The sequence below is a fragment of the Lynx rufus genome, unplaced genomic scaffold, assembly GCF_022079265.1.
Source record: "Lynx rufus isolate CCGP_SWC_20201006 ecotype Redwood Valley unplaced genomic scaffold, mLynRuf1.p SCAF_11, whole genome shotgun sequence".
Taxonomy (NCBI): domain Eukaryota; kingdom Metazoa; phylum Chordata; class Mammalia; order Carnivora; family Felidae; genus Lynx; species Lynx rufus.
In genome coordinates, this window is record NW_025814825.1 from 38168824 (window position 1) to 38191290 (window position 22467).

Sequence of the window (22467 nt, forward strand, 5' to 3'; positions counted from 1 at the left end):
AGAGACAATCACAGACACATACCTTCATGGTAGCACACAGTGCATGTGTGCACTCGGACATAGACAAAGGAGGCCGTCAGAGGGGAAGAAGCTCTATCCATAATAGAATAGTTGAATCACGGGGCGCCTGGGTGGCTCAGTCGGTTAAGCGTCCGACTTCGGCTCAGGTCACGATCTCGCGGTCCGTGAGTTCGAGCCCCGCGCCGGGCTCTGGGCTGATGGCTCGGAGCCTGGAGCCTGCTTCCGATTCTGTGTCTCCCCCTCTCTCTGCCCCTCCCCCGTTTATGCTCTGTCTCTCTCTGTCCCAAAAATAAATAAACATTAAAAAAAATTAAAAAAAATAGTTGAATCACTGTTTTTTCCCTTTCTTTCCATTTTCACCATCACTTTTCTTGGGTTAGACCTGCTTTTGTGTTTCCCTGGACACTACAAACATAGTGCATCCCTTCAAATGGCCTCTTACCCCAGCCACTGGCCTCTTACCCAGTCATGCCTAATTCCCATGCATCCCTCACAGAGCTTCCTGAATGATCCTTCTGGGGCTAGGGGAATCCATCCTCATGATCCACTGGCTCACGTCAGTTGGTTTTAGAAGGGCAGAGGAAGGCCACAGCCCCTACCTTTTCTTTGTAAAATATAAAAGTATGAGATCCTAACCAGATAGAGCAGACAGAGTAACAAATAACACACTTATACCACTAAAGCCTTCTTTATTTTTTCAAAGTTATCATACGATCCTAGTGAATGTCAAGGGGATTTTCTCAATTAAGACCTTGATTAGAGGAATCAAGGACTGTTCAGACAAGAGGAGCATCTATACATTCTTCAGTTCGGCCCCAGTACTCTGGTATCACATCTCTTACGCAGAGCAAGTTTTGCCGGATGTGGGAAAGTCTCCTGCGGTGTTCTCTGATTTTCCCCTTTTCCGAACCTTGATCTACCAGTTATCTCTCCTACCTTTCTCTCATTGCTTACTCTTTCCCCCAGCTTTTAAGCAAGTTTGTCTTCTGTCCTATACCCTCCCCTCGAGTAGAGCCCCCCTCCAGCTCTTTGTGATAGCACTGTCCTCTATACTGTCATTCCCCCCTGCTCTTGCCTAATCCACAAACCAACTCCCGTCTTGCTGAAATCTGCCTGCAGTCAACTGGAGCATATTGTGTTCTCTGCCATCTTTTTCCTTTGCACAAGCTTCTCCCTCTGTCTGGGTTGACTTTACATCCCTCTCCCCACCCACTGCCTGCTCCCTACCACTGGCAACTCCTGGCCTTCTTTATGACTCAACACAGACCTCAGGAAGTCTTTTCTGAGTAAGCATTTCTGGGTAAGATGTTACTTCTCTAAAGCATTTATCACAGGCTAATTTATTATATATTTACTTGTCTTCTTCCCTGGAGCTCACAGACTGTCTTTGCTCAGCATCCCCAGAGCTCGGCAATAGTAGGGACTCAATAAATGAAAGCTGAATGACGGAAGAGATTCACCTTAATTACACAGGATGAACTGGCTGTGTGTTCACTCTGCCCTTGGGGCTTGGCCTCCACATGGTTCCAATGTTTGGCATATTTTACCCAGTGGGATGCTTCTTTCAAATGTGGGTGACTAAGGCTGGAAGTGGAAGAAAGAGGCCCTGTTCTTCTATTAATTGAGCCCAGTCCCCTCAAGTGCTAGAGTTTGTGTCAATGTCAAAACTGCAGGTGTGGGCAAGGGACAGAGTTGCCCCACTTCTTCTTACCAGGGCAAGGTGTTTCTTTAATTTCTGGGTTCAGCCTACCTCATCCATGATTTTCTCTGGGCATTTGGGTGCCCCTTCTTTCCTGTGGTGAGACATGCTGGAGAGGAAAGCTATCCCTGGTGCTCTTGGACCCAGGCTTTAACTTGGCCTCAACCCGTTAAGGTTGGTGGGCTATCAGGTCCTCCTCTGTCCTACTCCCCTCCCCAACCTTGCTGTAAGCCCCACCTCTGGGGCCTGAGACCTCAGTCTTGTTCAGGGCTGGGTTCCCCAAGCACGAGGCCTGATGATTTGTGAATATTTGATACTTGGTGAGGGAACAAAAGTGTGAAAGGCTCTGTGTGTGGGGGAGGGGGAGGGAGAGTGAGGAGGAGGGAGAAGGAGGGAAATAGAGGGGAGGAGAAGGGAGGAGAGGAAAAGGGAGGGAGAGAGGGAGAGAGGAGGAGGGGGAAGGGAAAGAGAGGGAGAGGGAGAAGGGAGGGGGAGGGAGGGAGAAGGGGAAAGAGAGAGAAGGATCTGGGCCAGCTACCAGGAAGTCTTTTCCTCCTGTTAAAATTTGCTTCTGGCTCTGTTGATGATTCCAGAACCATCATCCCCTTTTGGCTCAGCTTTTGCCCTAATTCAGGCTTTTTCTAGATCTTTCTGGGATAGCTTGACGTGTCTTCTCTAGTCAACTCCACAGTTCTGCTTCCCCATGACTTTCCTGGAGCACTTGTAGGGTGGCTAATGTTCAGGTTTGCCGGGGACTTTGTTGGTTTAGTGCTGTAAGAATCACATCCTGAAAACCTCCGTCAGTCTTGGACAAACCTAGATGGATGGTCACCCTGAGTGTGAGTCTCCTGTATGCCTCCTCAGGTCCATAATCTGCAGGAGCTGCGGCGAAGTGCCTCATTGGCCACCAAGGTCTTTATCCAGAGAGACTACAGTGATGGGACCATCTGTCAGTTCCAGACCAAATTCCCCCCGGAGCTGGACAGCCGGGTAAGGATGTCTTTTTTCTAAACTTGGAACATAGGCCGTGATGGAACTCAGGGACTTATTCCAGTGTATTTTTTTTTTTTCCAGGATGAAAGTAATATGTGACATATAACTTGTTCAGGCACTTCACGTGGCAGAATTAAAAAATGTCCCTAACATTGTCTTGCTGTCACCTCACTGCAAGTTAGAGCTGAAAAAGCCTCAGAGATTTCCTAGTTCAGCGGCCCTGGAACATCAGTAGCACAAGAGTCGCCTGGAGAGCTTATGAAACAAAAACAGATTCCTTAGTCCGATTGATGGCATCAGCTTCAGGAATCTCTACTTCTTGGCAGCAGTCTCAGCCCCAGCTGCATGTTAGAATTTCCTGAGGACCTTTAAGAAATCCCGATGCCCAGGTCATCGACCAAGGGCTCTGCCCACAGCCCCTCCCTCCAGACTCAGCCAGCTACCTGGGTGTCTCATGGACCACCAACCCCTTGCAAGTCAGCTCCTTCTGCCCAGTTTTGCTCCCGGTTTGGGGGTGCGTATGGTCCTCATTCCCAGGCTGCTGTAGCACTGTCCTGGAATTAGAGAGTCTGCCCTCTGGAGGGCGGTGGGCAGACCCCAGCTCTTTTATTCAGCAGCCCAGGCCTATCCGAATGGGTTTGGGAAGGTGGGGCAGGGCTGCCTTTGCTAATCTGATCGGTAGCCAGCTTTTAGGGTGCTGTGAGGTCTCCTCATCTTATCAAAGGACACACCTGTCCTTTGGGGCAGGGCGACTCTTGGGGTAGAGCATAATGTTTTCTTATGCATTCCCTCCAGATCTGTGTAGGGACAGTGGCTGGGAACCCCAAAGCTTCTGACTATTCTTAGGGAGACCTTTTGTCCTAGATGGGCATGGAAGGTCCCATGCTAGCTTGTGTGATGGACAGTTCTGATCCTGTAGTGGTGAGCGGGGAAGGGGGTGTTCTGAGGAATGTAAAAAATGGGCCTACAGACACTTTGACACCTGCTTGGAGCATGACCTCCCAATGTAGTGTAAGGTTATTAAAGAGCACAGATTCAGGTCAGAGCTGTATAACCTTGGACAAGTTCACTTAGCATTCAGCAAGTATTTACTGAGCAACTACTATGTATTAGGCACTGGGGATGTAGAAGTGAAGTCATGAGTTCATTTTCGATTGGAAGGTATGAAGAATAAAACAGCAAGTAAATATGTAGCAGCTCCAGTGGGGACCACTACTAGAAAAATAAGTGTGTGAGGGTCACAGGGCTGGGAAAGCAGGGGAGAGGTGAATGGTGGGGGAGGTCTGTGAGATAAGGTAAGCCCTTAGGCCTGTAGGTATGAGCCTGGGGTGGGGGTGTCTGGAGGAGGCGTGTTGTATCCGAGGACACAGGCGCAAAGGACTTGTGCATTTTCAGGAAGCAGCAGGGTGGTCAGTGTGGCTGGTTGGGGACTGAGTGGGCAGGAAAGCAGGAGGCGGGCTCAGGGGACGCAGGGCCAGGCCCTGTAGGGCCTAGCAGGCATATAAGGACTTCTTGGATTTTACTCGGAGAGAGATGAGAAGGCTTTGGAAGCTCTTCATCAGAGCTGTGACATGATCCGACTTTAGCAGCCTCCCTTGGCAGGGCTGGGGGCACAGAGACCAGTTAAGAGGCCGGAGATGACGGTGGCCGGGACCACAGAGCTGAGCTTTGAGCTACTGAAGTGAAAATGTGGGAAAGTGTGTTATTTATTCATTTATTTTGATTAACTTTTCAAAAAATATCAGACTCTGCAAAGCTTTTTTTTTCAGATGAAGCAATTGCACAATTAAATGTTTTTAATGTTTATTTATTTTTGAGAGAGAGAAAAAGAGAGAGAGAGAGCACGAGTGGGAGAGGGGCAGAGAGAGAGGGAGACACAGAATCTGAAGCAAGTTCCAGGGTCCGAGCTGTCAGCACAGAGTCTGACATGGAACCTACAGACTGTGAGATCATGACCTGAGCCGAAGTCAGACGCTTAACCGACTGAGCCACCCAGGTGCCCCGCAATGGCATAATTTAATCTACAGTTGCCAGATAAATTGATAAAAATCTTATTATTTGTTTTTAAATTGAAGTATAGTTGATACGCAACATTACATTGGTACCTGAAAGTGCTTTTAAAAATAGAAAGCATAGAAAGTGCTTAATGAATATTAGCTATTATGATTATGGATGCAGGCAGGACAGCTTCCCAGTTGTGCACGCCCACGAGGCTGTCGTGTTCTTGGTGACCTCTTTGAGAGAAGATACTCCTGAGATCTCATATAATCAGTCTTATGCAGTTGGAGTCCCATCCAAACATGGGGAGGCCCTACCAATTAGGTCCTGGGTGCTTTTGCAGCTATGAAAATGGGGGGGGGGCGACGAAGTCACCAGAATTCCTGCCTGACCGTCTGCTTTCAGGAAGCCTTCACGTCTCTGATGTTGTGGGAGTTTCCTGCTCCCAAGGGAGGCCAAGTAGTCATTCTTATTCCCATTTTATAGCTGTGGAAACTGAGGCTGGAGTAGTTAAGTCATCAGCTGAAGGCCACATAGCTAGTTGATGGTCAGGTCTGGACTGGACCCCAGGTCTCCCGGCCCCCAGTCCAGTGTTCCACGGGCAGCTTCTCCGATCTTACCTGTGTGCCACTCCCCTCATCCGTGTGGCCCCACCACCGCCACCCGCCCTCCTACCTGTGACTGTCGGTCCAGGGAGGCTGGCCTCAACCTGGTTCCCTGTCCCTTTCTCCGCCAGATTGAGCGGCAGCTCTTTGAGGAGACCGTGAAGACCCTCAACAGCTTCTACGCGGAGGCGGAGAAGATCGGGGGCAGCTCCTACCTTGAGGGCTGCCTGGCCTGTGCCACGGCCTACTTCATCTTCCTCTGCATGGAGACCCACTACGAGAAGGTGGCTCCCCTCCTGACTGCCATGCATCCCCTCCTGCAGGGTTCCCGCTGCCCGCTCATCCTCAGCCGGCCCCTCTCCTTGCAGGTTCTCAAGAAGATCTCCCGCTACATCCAGGAGCAGAACGAGAAGATCTTTGCCCCTCGAGGCCTCCTGCTCACTGACCCCGTGGAGCGCGGGATGCGGGTCGTATCCTTCCTGGCTGTCCTGTGCAAGGGCCCAGAGCTGCCAACTGGTGGGTTCCTTGGTGAAGACACCCAGAAATAGGGACCACCCTAGGGGCCTCTGCTCAGGGATTTTCCCAGGATTTCCCACATCACTGGTCGTCAGCTCTCCTCCCCCACTATAAGTTATCAATGCCTTTTGTGAATTTCAGGGTTTGCTTTTACTGGGCTGCATTTCTTCAGCGCTTAATACATGCCAGGTATCATATTAACTGCTTTGAAACGATGTAATTCTCGTACTACCCCTACAAGGTGGGTAACTCTTATTCTTCCCTCTGCCCACGAGCCCACTGAAGTTAAATCACTGGCCCAGGGTCACCCGGCCGGTGAACGTCAGAGCCAGGATTTGAGCCCAGTCCCACACTTAACCGTGAAGCTGCACTGCCCCTCGGGGAACACGCGGATCTCTGCACACGTTTACATGTCTACGGTCTCGTGTACTCCGGGGTGTACGTCCTGAGCCCCTCTTTACGGATCAGAAAAATGAAGTCTTGGTGGGCGGCCGGCCCAGGAATTGGGTTATAGGCCTGCTCGCTCCACCTGGAAAAGTGTGGTCAAGGTGTACACACAGCCCACTCGCAGAATAGAAGTGTTAAAAAAATGTTTTTACTGGAAAATTGAGAGGAAAACGAGGAAAGAAAACACAAAGACCGGAATCTTCTGTTTACAAAGCCCTGTGAGAGGGGCCTTTTTTTAATTGAGTTTTTACTAAGTGCCAGGCATTGGGCTTAGAGCTTTACAAGCGTTTATTTCAATCAGTCCCCCAGCTACCCCAAGATTCTATTATTACCACCATTTTACACACGCGGCCATTCATGGGTAACAAGTTAAATGACCGGTCTAAAGTCCCATCTCTCGAGAGAAAGCGAGTCAGGATTAGAACTCGGGACACCGAGGTCTTCCCACTTCCCACGCCGTACCACCACCTGTCCCGGTGTTTGGTAATCAGACCCACTAAAGCGGAAGCTTCCGATTGTGCGCCTGCGCAGTGCTCGGCCCGGCAGGCCGCTGTGTGCGTGTGCACACCGAGCGCCCGCGAGAGCGCGGAGGGGCTGGGGTCTAGCGCCCCGGGCCTCCCGGCCTCGCTGTCTGGGACGCGGCACCGGCTCGGCCGCCCGCTCCCCTGCTGGCCTCCGTCCGCCCCTTCTCGGCAGCTGGCAGGGGCTCCCTCCTTAACGCCGGCCGCAGATCGAGATCTCCATCTACGAGGACCGGTGCAGCAGCGGCAGCTCCAGCAGCGGCAGCAGCTCCGGCAGCGGCAGCAGCGGCGGGGGCGGCGGGGCGGGGGCCCGGTGACTGGCCGAGAGTCCCTGCAGGGAGGTGTACGGCCGGACTGAGGGCCTCTCAGACCTGCGGCGGCTGCGCTACCAGAGCACCCGCTTCTGAGTCATTCTCTGGGCCCCTGCTGCTCCCCAGGGAGGGGGGGGCGGGAGGAAGGGTGACTGGCCCGGTGATTCCCGCGGGCCATCTACCCGCGCCCCCCTTTACTCCCTCCTGCCTGTCACCCCTGGCAGGACGGCCTACTTCCTGACCTGGCATTTTCTCCATGGGGGACGTCTGGTCACACGCAGCCAGATCTTCCAGGGGAAGGCTGGGGTGGGGGTTTGGGGGTGGGGCTAACACAATTTGGACAGCCCTTTGCTTCTGCAGCTCTTTACCCAACACCCGGAGGGGGGCTCAGGTCCCAGAGAGAATGCCCTTATCCCGCATGATTCCTCACCCCAAATCCCACATCCGCCAGGACTCTCTCCCCCCAGGGTCCTGCTCCCCGTGGCTGTCTCCCAGTATCTGCTCTTTCTGGTGCCACTGCAGGGGCTCTGCCTGTCTGTGATCCTGCCTCCACCGATTCGAGGTCTGGGGAGATGGGAGCTGCTCAGTCCCCTCCTGACCTCTTCTAGACTCTTGGCTTCCCCTTCCTCTGCTCAAAGCCTGGAGGCCATCTTGGCCTTGCCAAGAAATACCCAACTCCAGAGATTTTGCAGGACATCAGGTGGTGGTTGTGGGGCACACAGCCTGGGGCTCTAGGAGGTTATTTGGGGGTCTGGAGAAATGCTTCATGGAGACATGTAGCCTTGGGAGGTTTGAACCTTCAGAACTGGAGCCAACTTCCTGAGATTAGAACCTGTGTGTATGTGAGAATGAGTGTGTGTGCATGCAGGCACGCGTGTGAGTGCATATATGTGAGTGCGCTATGTGCAGAAATGCACACGCGTATGTGTAGGTGTGTGTATGAGCACACATGTGGATGGATGTGTGTGAGTGCAGTTGTGTGTGTGTACACGTGTGGTTGCACCTGTGGGTGCATGTGTATGTATGTGTATGTGACCGTGCACTTGTCTGTTCCCCTTGGTTGCCAGGCCAATGATTGCCCCTCTCTGCATCCCGTCTTATCTTTGTATGTGATAGTCTGTGGCTGCTTCCCTGCATGGGTCCAGCCTGTCCCCTTGTAAATAAATGTCCTAAAGCTCCTTGCCCCTTGCCTGGGGCTGCCAGCTCGGCTCTTCTTCCTGGTCTCTCCCCTGCCTGCAAAGCTCTCCCTACCTTCTGATTCTACTGTGTACATTCTAGCAGAAGAGAAGCTGGGGGTCTAGGAGAGCAGAGCCAACCTTCTGGGACCTTCTGTGTCCCTCTCCCAAGCTCCCGGTGACAAGGCAACAGGGCCACACACGCTGCCCATTCAGCCCACCCAGGCTCTGGAGCTCTCTAAGGCCGTGTAAACAAGGCTTCTGTGGATGTTCAAAGGAACTGGCAACCTGCAGGGGAAAAGGCAAACTCCTTTCTCGAAAGGGAAGAGAAGCATCCAGCCACCGAGGCCCCCGCCTGCCAAGGCCCAGGGCGGCCAGTGGGAAGGAAGCAGCCCTGCCCCGGTGCCCTGAAGACGGACAGAGAGGCTGCCTGCCTCAGCCGGCAGGAGGTGCTACAAGTGCATGTGAAAGACCAGCCGCTGAAGGTAGCTTTCTGGAACCAAAGAGGGGCCTGATTGTTTTTGGACAAGACAGCAGTGTGTGGGAGGGAGGTGCCTACCCAGGGAGCCAAAGGCAGGCCCTGAGCCCGAGTGGGCGGGTCCTGGTCCCACGATCCCCCACAGAGGGCTGCGGCCTGGCCCATGCCCATTCTGGCCCACTGTGTGGCCGGGCCTTATGTCTGACCTGTGCCTCTCCTGTGGGATGGCTGGGCACAGGTGATGCAGTGGCCTTTGGTTTTATTATTTCTTTTTCCAATAAAAGGACTTGCCCAGCTTGAGGCTCTGTGCCACTTCTTTCCCCGATGGTGATGGGGTGCCATCAGTTCTATGCCCCAGGACCACAGGGAGCGGGTGCTCAGCTGCCCACCCACCTCATGCCAAGGAGGTGGGGCTGGGTGTTCTTGAAGAAGCAGTGAGGCTGACGTGGGCAGGACCAACCCTACCTTCTTAGAGCTCGTAGTCTAGTGGGGAAGCTACCCTCTGGATCCTCTAATATGGAGCCTTTATGGGGCACTTGCAGCCTTGGGTGGAGGGAGCAGCTTGACAGAGAGCCAGGTCAAAAGTCAGTAATGAGATAAATACCCATTGCTTGAGCTCTCACCCTGGGTTGGGCCCTGTTAGGGGTTGCATCAGAGAAGTCGTTCAGTTTTAAAGACTAGGGTGTTAGAACCTAGCAGAGTCGTATGTTGGATTTTATAAAACTAAATAACATTTATTGAGCACCTATTGTGTACCAGATACTTTGATAAAACCACATGCTAGAGCTGGGAGGGGATTTAAGATCATCTAAATGAGACAGAATGGAGGCCCAGAGAGGTCACGTGACTTGCCCCAGTTCACACAGCTGGCCGACAGTGGTACCAAATTTAGAACCAAGATCTCCTGACCCAGTGCTCAACCTGACACCATGCCGATGGCATCTGGATGGAAGTTGCCTTAGGCCTCAGGGCGGCCAGGGTCACGCACTCAGGTCTGTGGGCCAAGAGAGGATCTCACCAGGCTGTGGGGATAATGGCTCCAGCCCCCAGGGTGGGGGCTTTGGGGACATCCCCTCTGGCTGGTGCTGACTGGGACTCTGGGTGGCTTTCACACTTGTGCCTGCTGCTCCTGAGGGGCAGCTGGGCCTTTCCCTGAGCCTGGGGCAGGCTGGACTCACTGCCTCTGCTCAAACCTGGGGTGTGTGGGGTTGTCACAATGGAGGCTGTTCTTTAACATGTGGGTAAGTTCATTCTGTCCTGTTGGAAAGACATTCTGTCCTGTTGGTTATTATTTATAGTAATAATACACAATAGTAGCTAACATTTATTTTATCACTATGTGCCATGCGCTAGGCTAAGATGTCACATAACCATTCAGTCCTCACGACAATCGTAAGATGTGGACTATTATTCCCATTTTACAGATGAGGAGGCTGAGACTCACGGAAGTTAAATAACTTGCCCAAAGTTACACAACTAGGAAGTGGAAGAGCTTGGTTTTGAATCTAGGCAAAGTTCACCCAGGTTTAGGGACCCTGTCAGAGCTTGAGGTCCTCGGTCATCCTAGGTTAGGATTTGGCAGATTCCCAGGTAAGGACTTGGAGCTGTGCCTGGTACCTCCAAGCCCAGGGCTGGAGCTTCTAGGCAACACGGGAGTGTGGGTGGGCTGTGCTCTTCAACTGCGGAGCCCACGGGGGCAGCTCGGTGAAGGGCAGAGCGGGGAGAAGCAGGTGAGGCGTGGCTTCTCTCTCCCTGGTTCTACTCTGCTGGCTCAGTTACGGGGGAAGTGGCCTCCTCCTTGGGTTGGGTCACAGCCACGTCTCTGCATCCCGCTGGCCAGCCAGGAACAGGCCCTGTCAGGCCCCAGCGAGCAGAGGAACCCCCAGGAAGCTCTGGGCTGCCATTCCCCCGTGGTCACTGCTGCCAGACTGCTTTCTAGCTTCCTTTGGGGAGTGTGAAAACCACAGGGTTTACAGAAGCTCGTGGTGCCACCGAGCGGCAGAATCGTGCACTGCACCCCGGAACCCAGCAGCCTGGGAACCATCCCCAGGGCTCCCAAACCCTGTGGGGCAAAGATGGAGTCCAGCTGGCGGTGACTCTCCCTACGGCCAGCTCCTGGGGCTCCGCCTTGTTCTTGGGAAACCCTAGCTCCCTTGACCACAGCTCCGGAAGGACTCAGAGTAAGGAAAGTTTCTGGCAGGAGGCACCTACGCTTCGTTTGGACTTTACTATTTACCAAGCGTGAAGGCAATGCAAATACCACTCCTAGTGAGACCTGAATTGGAATTCAGGCTTTATGAGGGTAGCATGTGGTGGAGACCCCTCGAGCCCCACTGTCCTCTCCAGCTGTAAGATAGGGGTACTAATACTTTACAAAATCGCGTGGGCCAGTGTCTCTCATCCTTGGCTACAGTCAATGTCACCCAGGGAGCAAGAGAAACCACTGATGTCTGGTCCTATCCCCAGAGATTCTGATTTCATTGTTCTGGGGTGCAGCCTAGACATTAGGGCTTTTTAAAAGTTTTCATGGAGGTTCTAGAGTGAAAATAAGGTCGAGAACCCCCGATTTTGACAGTGCCCAGAGCCTATGAGCCTTTTTATAGGCCTCTGAAGATGTCTGAGGCCCAAATAAAAGTTTATCAGTTCCACAAAAGCAACAAGACAGAAAATGAGTACAAGTTATGGTTCTACTCGTAAGGCATTCTAATACAGGCAGAGCTAATCTTTGGTGTTAGACGTTAAGAGAGCAGCTGTCCTGGGATGATGCATAGTGAATGGAAGGGGGCCTGGGGAGGCTTCTTGGGTGCTCATGCTCTGTTTCTCCAGCAGGGTGCTGGTTACACAGACGGGCTCACCTTGTGAGAATTCATTGAGCTCCACACTTAAGATTTGTGTATTTTTCGGGGCGCCTGGGTGGCGCAGTCGGTTAAGCGTCCGACTTCAGCCAGGTCACGATCTCGCGGTCCGTGAGTTCGAGCCCCGCGTCAGGCTCTGGGCTGATGGCTCAGAGCCTGGAGCCTGTTTCCGATTCTGTGTCTCCCTCTCTCTCTGCCCCTCCCCCGTTCATGCTCTGTCTCTCTCTGTCCCAAAAATAAATAAACATTGAAAAAAAATTAAAAAAAAAAAAAGATTTGTGTATTTTTCTATAGGTATGGTACATTTCAATAAAATTTACCAAAAAAGTTTATTGGGTCCAAAATAGGAAAAGTAAACACAAAGCTGAAATTAATACTTTGTTACATATCTACAAAATGTAATACTGTCAAACAGTCCACTGTAATTCAACTTAACTCTGGTTGTGTGTGTGTGTGTGTAATTTAGTGTGAGTTGTGGATATATATGACAATGTTTGATATGATGAGGGGTGGGGCCTCCAAAAGAGAAGAAACATCCCTGGTACCTAAGAAAATCCTAAAACGGCCCAGGTTTACACCAGGAGCTCTTGACCTTGACCCACCTCCTTCACATATTTGCAAAATAACATGCATTTATCTGGGGAAGAGGATCGAAGGTTTCAGCAGATTCTCAAAGGAGTATGTGACCACCCACTAAAAATGGTTGAGAACAATTGGTTTTGAGGAATCTGAGAAACTGGCCTAGAATGTGCCTGGCATGACAGAGGCGTTCGGTAACGTCAGTTTCTTTCCTTCCTTTCAGAGTCCAGCCTTCTGACGTTTCCACACGACCCTTCTCAGGCAACTTTGGGAGGATTTATTCTCTTGGCAGAGCCCAGGGCAGAGTGCCGAGCTCACGGCTCTTCCTCTAAGGGGCTATTTAACGGGCTTGTCATTTCAGCACCTGCCGGATGGCAGAACTCAGCGTGCGGCAGCCTGGAGCTGCACCGGGCCTTGCGGTTTTGAATCAGGGACCACGGAGGCGGTGGAAGAGTGGGAAGGGGGAGTCAGAAGGCTGCACCAGTCTGCCGTCCCCTAGCGCTGCGCTCAGTTATCCTGAGTCCCAGCTCTGTCATCTGTAAAATGAGAGCACGATGAAAATGCATCTCGGTGAATGAGAATCTATTTCTCCCAAGTAAAATATTATTGTTATTGCCGAAGTTACTCTAGGACCTCATTATACAGTGGCCTCGTGATACAGATTTATAGCCAGGTTTCAGATTCTTGCATAGAATAAACAGACATTTGTCCAAGGGTTCACTGCTTCCCTAATATACGCCAGGAACATTCATGTACATTATTATTCCATTTAGTTCGCTAACACTCTGGTGGGTGGTTATATTTGAATTCTTATTTTATAGATGAGGAAACTGATGTTCCAGGTGGTTAGGTAGCTTGACAAGCGCCCACAGCCAGTAAGTGTCAGAGTAAAGACCTGAACCTAAGCGTCAGACCCCAAATCCTGCTCTCATTCTGCCACTGTGTCACAGTCGGGCGAAAGACTCCTTTCTACCTGGATTGCCTCATAAAGACGGATTCCAGACCCAGGGAGAAGCGCGTGGGCAAATGCGGACACAGAAGAATTAGCTTTGCAGAGGCATGATGGGGCTAGTTATTCTGGAGTAATTCAAGTTATCGATTTCTGTAATGGAAAAGTGATTGGGGACCAGCTACCACCTGAGAGCAGCCTGAGCCAGGCCCTGGAAGGGGGAAATGTTATACCTAGCTTACTGGACCTTGTGCACGGCAATGAATGGCCTTTTCCCCTCTGTCCCCAGTTCCTTGGTAAACTCTTGGAGGGTGGGGATCTTATCTCACCTCCAGTGCCTCCCACCCCCTGCCCTCAAGTGCCTGTCACAGTGCTTTGCCCTTGACAGGTGAATGCAAAATGCAGCCCACCAGGAAGGCTGGCAGGAAGGGATGAGGCAGGAAGAGGCAGGGATATACAGATGTGAAATCCTCTGGCCCCTGGAGTAATGAGACCTGAGGGGCTGCTTAGGCAGATGCAGACAGGTGAGTGGCCACTGAATGATAACAATTCAACTGCAGGTGGTCACTGACTAACTCACTTAAAGGGTAGAGGCAGGGGGCGCCTGGGTGGCTCAGTCGGTTAAGCTTCCGGCTTCGGCTCAGATCATGATCTCGCGGTTTGTGAGTTTGAGCCCCGCGTCGGGCTCTGTGCTGACAGCTCAGAGCCTGGAGCCTGCTTCAGATTCTGTGTCTCCTCCTCTCTCTCTGCCCCTCCCCTGCTCATGCTCTGTCTCTCTCAAGAATAATAAATAAACTTAAAAAACATTAAAAAAAAAAAAAGGGGAGAGGCAGTGATGCTGGGCCATCCCCTGTGCTGGGCAGCTGCTCTGAGTTGCTCTGGCTGTGATCTCATGGCTCTGCTCATGATCTCCACCTGTCCTGGGAGGGGAGGAGAGGGGAGGAAGTGTGCATCCTGACCCCACTCAGCCCTGCTCAGTGCTCCCTGAACACCACTATTGTAAGGTGGGTAAATCCTCATGGGGCTGAGTACGTTGCCTGGAAATCTGGACCTGGGGCCCTAGAGAGTGAAGTACCATGGGTGGACAGATAAGTGGACGCATACAGAGAAGATGGGTACCGGGAGATGACTGATGGTTCAGAGGTGGGCGAGAGGGCTGCCTGGCTTGGGATGGATGCTCGCAGACCCTGGAGAGGCAGGTGAATGGATGGGTACCGATCGGCCCTGTGCTTCCCAGTGCAGATCTAAATACAGCGCCGGAGTTCTTCAAAGGGAAGATACAGTGTAACCTGGTCCCCGAATGAGCTCTGCATATGAGTGATGGATATGTCTTGTTGGGAAGGATTCTTACAGGTTTCACATTGCCCCAGTTAATGACTTATGGATTGTTGCAAAATCAGGCAGTGCTAGAAGTGAAAGCAGTAGATTAAAGGGCCTGGGGCAGATTTTATAATAATATCTGTGTGTTATCAGTCAGTCACTGCATTGAGCACCTTGAATGCTTCATCTCAACAGCTCTGTGAGGTTGTTATGCTTCCATTCTGTGGAGGAAGAAAGTGAGGCTCAGAGAGAGGAAGTGGCTTGTTTGAGGCCACTTATAGGGCATGTAGGTGGGGTGTCTGGAAGTCAAGCCTCAGGCCATCTGATCACAGGGTCTCAGGGCAAAGAGAACATTTTAAGGATGGAAGGAAGGGAGGAGGGAGGGAGGACCATAGGATTTTGGGACCAGTTCTCTAATATTCTGGCACACAAGATACATTCTGCACTGGGGTGAGGCTCTGAGACCCTCTCCTCCCTCTTTCCTGTCTGCATCTGCCTTCAAGGCCTATAAATCTTGAGCCAGGGGACCAGGAAGTCCCATGAAGATAAGTATGGGGTTTACCTTCCTCCCTGTGGCCCAAGCTTATTCCTCTGCCACGGTCCCCAGGGGCAGTTGGGCACGATGTGATTGGGCTTCTCTCCTTCCCCAGGAGCTTTGCACCCAGGTCTGGGGTGCAGGGAGGAGTGTTAGTCCTTAGATCTTTTGGTGGGGGGGGGTGGGGCGGGTACATGAGATGGTTCTGGGTGATAAGTCCTTCATGGTTGCTCTGCGGCTGGCCATGAAGAAGGACAATGAGTTCCCTTTATAGGAATTATTCTGGGCCCCAGACTTTCCTTCTGACAGGCAGGCTGGGTTCATGAGGGGCTGGGCAGGGACTTTCTGGGAAGAGCGATACAGGTCCTCCTTCCGTCCCCACCAGACATCCCCTTCTGCAGCCTCCCTTCTTAGCAGAGCAGGACCCTCTGTGCACCTGGCCCTTTCACTCAGCTCTTGCCCAGCTGTGTTCCATGGGCCAGGGATGGTTCTTTGGTTCGCTTGGTGGGCCCTTGCCCTGACTCTGACTCTGGGTCAGCACCAATGAAAGAACAAGTTCTGCATCTGAAATACTTTAAGTTTTCTTGTGCACAGTTGTGCATCTGAAATACTTTAAGTTTTCTGGAAAACGAGGCAGGGTGGGCAAGGAGGAGCCCCAGGCAGGAGTCAAATTCCTGGCGCGGCTATAGTCCTCGGGAAGTCACTGTTCCTTTTGAGCCCCGGTTTCCACAGCTGAAAAGGATGGGGCGGGACTGACTTCTCAGGTGCCTCTGGATTTAACGTTCTAGGGCTTCTGTGACAGTCAAGTGCCGAATCCCAGGCCAGTTCACCAGTTGCCGGTGGACGTGTGCCCTGTGCAGCCCAGTCAATGCCACGCTCTCCCTGCTCGGTTTACTTGGTGATTATTCTCTCTGGGAATGGCCCCGTGTGACGACTTGGCGGAACATCCCCACAGCTCAGGCCCCGGGAGGGTTTGCTCTGCTCCCTTATGGCCATTTTCAGTCCTGAGATCTCTTCTCTGCAAAGTTGTCAGTTCCCCGAGGGTGGCCAGTGTCCCCCCACATCTCCCGCACTGCTGACTCCCGGGTGGCCTGGGCCACAGCAGGGAGTGCCGGGAGCCATGTGAGCCTTCGGCACTGCACAGACCCAGGCTTCATCCTGAACTTTGCTGCTTAGTAATATTATGAATATTTCAAATTTCTTTGGGGCTGACTACGCGCCAGGCACCGTGTCAAGTGGTTCAGATCATCTTGTTTAATACAATAACTGTGAGGTAGGTACTATCCCCGTTTTCCAGATGAGAAAGCCGAGGCTGGAGGCCAGCACACTTACTTTACGTTTCTGCTCAAATGCCTCTTTCCCAGAGAGGCCCTCCCTGCCCCTCCCTATTTCAAGGGCCCTTCTGCCTCCAGCCCCGCACCTCCGTGTGTCTTCAGGCTGCTGCCCAGCTCCAATAGCACTTATCTTCTGACTGCATCCTGATCATGTTGTACGTCATGGGGCACTCAGGGGTCAGCCAGGGTTGTACACAGGTGTACGGGCCCGGCCACAAGAACCCGGCCCAGCACACAGCACGTGTCCAGTCTATGCCGAGTGACAGCTGGTTACATAATTTGCCCAGGTGTCAGTTTCCCGGAGATCGTTCCCCAAGAGGCTTAAAAACACAGGCTGCGGAGCCAGACAATTGCCGCTTGGAATCAGAGCTTTTGCCGCTTAACCGGCCACGTGACCTTGTGGAACTTATTCTCCCTGAGCCTCTGCTTCTTTGGTGATAAACTAGATGAGTAACATTTCGCCCACAGCACGGGCGGGGGGGATTCATGGGGACACACACGTAAAGTTCTTGGCATACGATAGGCGTTCCGTAAATGTTAGCTCTGTTCCCTGGGGATGGCCTTTTCTCTTCCCGCTTCTCGTTTTTCTCCAGTGGTCTTCTTTGCAACCACTTTGCTGTTCAACCACAGTTCCTTAAGGGGATGGTTGCGGAAGGAGAGGTCGGCATTATCTGCGGAGCTCAGCAGCCCGCGCTCTCTCGCCTCCTTCCCCTTCTGGGACGTGTCTGTTGCTAAGGAGACACAACGGCAGACCTGACAGGATGTGGCTGGGGTTCTGGCCCACGCTGAAGGAGAGAGCTGTGGCTGACCCTGGGGAGGGAGAGGAGGGGAGGGGCTCGGCTTGCCTCCTGGACTGACAGTCTGGGTGGGGTATCACTCTGGAATCTGCTGGACAAACTCAGCTGGCTCCCTGAGAAAGTGAAGCGTTTGTCCTCCTGTGTCTGTGCGGCCCCAGAGAGACGATCAACAGCCCTGTTTGGAGGCTGGCGTGCAGTTCCTGCTCGGGCCACAGTCCAGAGGTGCTGGTCAGGGTGTGAGGCCCACACCCTGGGAGGGGGCCATAGCAGCCAGAGTGACGCATAATCAAACTCTTGGCCCTCAGAATGGCACCTCCCCAGAGCAGGGCTGGCGACGGAGAGGAGGCTGTGCAGGTGAGCCACGGTTTCCCTTTGCCAAGGACAGCCAAGCTGGCTGGTGAGAAGATTCAGCAGGGGCACTGCCACCTCTATCTTGCAGCTGCAGGGTGACCGTGTGGCGCTTGTCACAGATCCCGGGCTCCGTCGGAGACTCCATTTCCTCCTTCCCAACCCATCCCCGGCCCCTGGGCAACGCAGAGAGACTGTGGCTTTTGTGTAACGGGTTAGTCACCCCAAATGGGAAGGAAGGGTCCTTGTTAAGAGCTCAGGTTGGGGGCTAGACTACTCTGACGGAGTCCTTCCTCTGTGTGTCCCAGCTGTGTGACCTGGGCAAGCCACACAGCTTCTCTGTAAAACTGGGATCCTGATAGCACTTTCCGCTCGGGATTGTGGTGGGGATTACACAAGCTGATTCTTCTAAAGAGCTTAGATCTGGCCCAGACATGCCAAGCTCACTACGTGTAGCTATTATTGTTATGTTAAGGGTACATTCCTGGGCAGAGGAGTATTCTCAGTGGTTCTCAGTGAATGCTTGCCCAATGAATACTGGAATGAGAGAGCTTGCTTTCTGGTGTGGCAACCCAAGCATTTAGCTAGATTTTTCAGAAAGCCCCTGTGAGTCCCACTCTTATCCCATGCACCGGGTTCCTCCATCTGGCTGCAGGGAGGCCGTGTGGGAACAATAAACCAGGTCATCTCTACTTACCATTGTATGCCCAGAGCTTAGCTTAGTACCTGGCACACAATAGGTGCTCAACTAATACTTGTTGACTGAATGAATCACATCAGGAGTAAGCCTTCTTACCCAGCAGCTGGGATAGTGTAGTGGTGCTCTTGCTAGCTGGGGGGATTTGGGACTCCTCTTTGTAACTCATCTGGCCCCACCCACCAAGTAGGGTAAATCGACACAAACACACCCTGTTGTAAGAAACTCCGTGTAGGAGGATTCATGGTTATTACTTGACGAGGTATCCTCTGAAGTTTGCTGTCATCCTGAATTTTCCGATGTCCTTGGCAGGCTGTCTCCCTAGCTGACCTGTCCCTTACTTCTCGTGCTGTTGTGTGCGGTCTGTCAGTGGACACCGTCGTCTTGCCATTCACCACTGCATTTGGAACCATTGCCTCTATGGGTTTTGGGGTTTACTTCTCTCGCTATCTTAGATCTACTCGTTCATTTCTAAAAAGGCAGCAGCTTCCAGAATGACTAGGGAATAGTCCAAACAGTGACAGTGCTGTCTGTCACCCCCTGACAAGATGGTGTGGTAGGAAAGGGCTCCAGCCTTGGCTGGGGACCAGCTGGCTCTGTGACCTTGGGTGGATCACTTCATCTCTCCGAGCCTCATGTCTGGGCCCATCCAGACCTTTAATTTCTACCTGAACACACAGGAGCGGGCTTCCCAGAAGTGGAGCGATTTTTAAGTTGTTACACGCTTTCTTGTGACAATGTGGTTGTTTTTATTTTAAAACTTTTCATTTAAGCTCGTCTTCTGAGTGTAAAAACAGTACTAGCTATGAGGAATTCATATTTTGTGATTTATTGGGAGTATTATTATTATATCAGAAAATGGTAGTTTTTTTGTTAAATATGTTTTTAAAATGCTTGCTGCATGCTTAAGTGTGATTTTATTATATCTTGGGGCAACTTTTTTCCCCCACGAACAACAGATCTGTGATTTATAACAAGCCTTCACTACCGAGGCTGGTTGTGAAAGTATTCTATGGTGTTACATCATTCCCAAAGGGTGCTCTGGCTACAGAGGCTTCCAGGTTTCTAAGCAGACTGCAGAGGAGACCAAGTTGCAAGATTCTTTTCTAGAAATCAGGGTAACTTGAGACTAGCCATATCTCTGTCCAGCCACACACTGAAGGGTCTTAGAAAGGAAAGGGCTTTGGGAATACACCAGACCAAATCTCTTGTTATTTAGATTATGCAAACTGAGGCCCAGTGTAGAGAAGCAACCGTCCCCCAGGTAAAAGGCCCAGAATATTCCCTCCAGGTCTGCTCCTTGCTCATCCTACATCCCTTGCCTGGCCCAAACCCCAGCCCCCCAAACGTGAACATTGGTGCACATACCCAAACCATTTCTCATGCCCAGGACACTTTCCCTGTCTCGTGATTTGCTTTCCAAGGGCTACATGACAGAAAAGCTGCTGCTACTTCAGGATTCCAACCAGCATCTACTTGCCCCAGACACATTTTTGTTTTTATCAGCTAGGCACTAATATGCAGCAGAGAGTTTATTGGCATAATTTCTCCAGAAAGAGGCTGGAAGACTTGGCAAGTTCAAACTTTAACATTTTTGTCAAGAGTTCCCAAAGGGCCACCTTTTCCCCTCCCATAATAACCACCAACTCCCAGAAGGCTTTCTCTACCACAGGAAGTCAGGGCACACAGAGCAGAAACAGCACAGGCCAAACCAGCAGGCACATGACACATGAGTGAATCAACTGAGCAAGCAACTGCCTGGGAGCCATCTTTGTTAAGGGCAAAACAGGGTGCTCATGACACTGGAGGATACAGAAAAGACAGGACTATCTTGATTCTTCTGAAGAAGTGAGGGAGGGTAGATGGGGTAAGAGGGGAGACTTTCCTTTCCTGTTTTCTCAGAAAACATGCAAAGAAAGGCTTCACAAACAAGATTACACAAACATCAGTATCTCCCAAACTTCCCTTTTCAAAGATGGCCACCCCTGCGGTCCATTCAAAGGGAGCACGCAGCAGAGTCTACTGGGCGTGGAGAGAGAGACAGGCAGCAGGAGAGATTTAGTTTTCCACAAAGGTTGTTAGTTTAGTTTAGTTTTTTTTCCTTTATTGATGGGATTTAAAGTGCATATAACTGAAGGCAAAGTCCAAGGCCTAGAGAAAGATATGAGGCCCGAGAGAGAGGCTCAGAGATTCTAAAGGCAGCAGAAGGATACCCACCTAAAAAGGCCACTTGAGCTGCAAAAAGGATGGGAGAGAGAGAGAGAGAGAGAGAGAGTGGGAAAAAGAGAAAGGGGATGGGGGTGGGATGGGGGTGGGGGGAAGCATTTGGGAGGAAGAAGACAAATACCGGTTCAGAAATTCAGACAAAGATGAATAGTAGGAGCTAGTTTATATCCCTGGTAGGAAAAGACGGGCTGACCTTAAGGTAGGAATATGTGAGAAGGGGAGACGTGAGAAGAACAGTGGCCTCTGGCCAGGGCACAGCACCCCAGGGACCCTTCAGATGGTGGCAGTAGTGGTGGGGGCTTCTCCAAACCTCTGTCACGGTCTTCCCCGGAGACCCAACGGGGGTCTAAGGAGACTCCATCTGGCCAGGAGAAGTCAGGGGCTGGGGACCTTGATCTGGGGCCTCCCCAAAGCTCCCCGGTGGAAGACAACTTCCTTGTGTCCTACTGGACCATGGCTGGGCCTCACTCACCCACACAGGCCGTGCCGTCCTCGTTGGGCTCGTAGCCCCGACTGCACCTCTTGTTGGTCCGGCACCTGTAACTTCCATACGTGTTGACGCACACAGGCTTGTCTCGAGGGCACACGAATGGGAACTGGATGCATTCGTTGGTGTCTGAAAGGTGAGGGGAGTCACTCACCAGGGAGGTGTGGGGCAGTGGCTCCTCGCTCAGGCTCTGCTGCCCCACCCACTCTGTGACCTTGGGCATATCCCTTCTCTCTATGCCTCAACTCCCTCACTTCAGTCCCTCTGGCTGGCTCATTCTATATTTGACCTCTACGTGTTGGGGGTGTCACACTTGGCCCGGGGCCTTCTATCTACCACACTTCCTGTAGGTGCTCCCTTCATAGATGGGTGAGTCCAGATTCCTATCTGCAGCCACAACCTGTCCCGGGGGCTCCAGACTTATGAACCCAACATGCATCTCATGCTCAGTAGGTCCAGAATGGAAATCTAGATGCTCCAGCCCTCAAACTTCTTCCACCCCCTGACCCCATCCCGCCTAAGTCAATCAATGTCACCCACTCAGCCGCTCAAGCACAGATAGGAGCAATCCCTAGTTCCTCCTTTTCCCTTACCTCTGTAGGCGAGTTAACAACAGATCCTGCCGCTCTGCCCCCATAGAACCCCTCTGTCTGCCCACCTCCTTCTCCAGCCACAGCCCGTTCCCAGCCTGCACCACCTCTTGCCTGGATTTCTGCAGCCACCTTCAGACTGGCACTCTGGCTTCCACTCTTCCCTCCAATCTAATCTGCAATTCAGCAGGCAGGGCGATCTTTTGAAAATGTGAATCATACTCTCCTGCTTAATTGCAAAGGGCCCCAGGAACAAAATCCAGACACCATGAGACCCTCCCTGACTTAGCGCCTGGCTCCCCCACCACCTCCGGGCACGCCAGCCTCCTTCCCATTCCTTTCACACACAGAGCCTTTTTCCTGCCTCGTGGTCCTCGCTCCTGCTCTTCCCTCAGCTCTCCGTGTGGCTGGACCTTCTCGTCCTTCAGGTCTCAATTCAAAGGGCTTCTCCCTGACCACTCTGTCTAGAACAGTCTCCAGGGACACCTTGCTTTTGGTCCATCTCATCCGGCTGCCAGGTTACGTGTTTGTGGTCCTCCTCCCCAGAACAGATGCTGTTCCAGGGCAGGTGCTTGGCCCGCATCCCCAGCACCTCGCATGGGCACGTAACTGTCCGCTAGATGATGAAAAAAAGTGGCTGGAAGGGTGATCCCACAGGGTCCTTCCAGTGCACAGGCTAGACACTGGAAGTTCTGCGTACATGCATCCTCTCTTTAGAGTGGCCAGGGTTGGGACGTGGAGAGTGGAAGGGACTAATTTCCTCCCAAGCCACCCTTAGAGCTGCACTCCTTCACTTTCTCACCTGTGGTCCTTTGCCGGTGGAGGGCCCTCCACCAGACCACCTTCTCCCCTCTCTCTGCCTGGCGAGCTCCCCATCGCCCCCCAGGTCTCAGCTCAGGCCTTGTCTCCCTGGGGCACCTTCTGGGACCCTCCCTGGCTGGTTGAGGCCCCACCTTTGTGCTCCCACATCCCACCCCTCCCCCACC

At 52.2% G+C, this 22467-nt stretch overlaps 2 protein-coding genes across 2 annotated transcripts in view; one reads left to right on the forward strand and one right to left on the reverse strand.

Annotated features, from left to right (window-relative positions):
- The first annotated feature begins 2572 nt into the window (after window positions 1-2572).
- On the forward strand, window positions 2573-7117 carry GOLGA7B (golgin A7 family member B). The gene is made up of 4 exons (XM_047073257.1): window positions 2573-2710; window positions 5448-5600; window positions 5685-5786; window positions 7010-7117. The coding sequence occupies exons 1-4, from the start codon at window positions 2573-2575 to the stop codon at window positions 7115-7117; spliced, it is 501 nt and encodes a 166-aa protein (XP_046929213.1).
- Window positions 7118-19583: 12466 nt separating this feature from the next.
- Window positions 19584-22467, reverse strand: part of CRTAC1 (cartilage acidic protein 1) — a 119343-nt gene continuing 116459 nt past the window's right edge. Inside the window, exons 13-14 of the mRNA XM_047072278.1 lie at window positions 20877-21020; window positions 19584-20413 (exon numbers count right to left, since the gene is read on the reverse strand). Of these exons, the coding sequence (XP_046928234.1) occupies window positions 20295-20413; window positions 20877-21020 (263 nt within the window). The 3' untranslated portion in view covers window positions 19584-20294. The remainder of the gene's footprint in view (window positions 20414-20876; window positions 21021-22467) is intronic.

Excerpts from the sequence above, each read along its gene's own strand:
- GOLGA7B (XM_047073257.1), top strand. The coding sequence starts at position 2,573 with ATGCCTCCTCAGGTCCATAATCTGCAGGAGCTGCGGCGAAGTGCCTCA. Across the intron at positions 2,711-5,447 it reads CCCCGGAGCTGGACAGCCGG|ATTGAGCGGCAGCTCTTTGA; the intron begins GTAAGGATGTCT and ends TTTCTCCGCCAG. Across the intron at positions 5,601-5,684 it reads TGGAGACCCACTACGAGAAG|GTTCTCAAGAAGATCTCCCG; the intron begins GTGGCTCCCCTC and ends CTCTCCTTGCAG.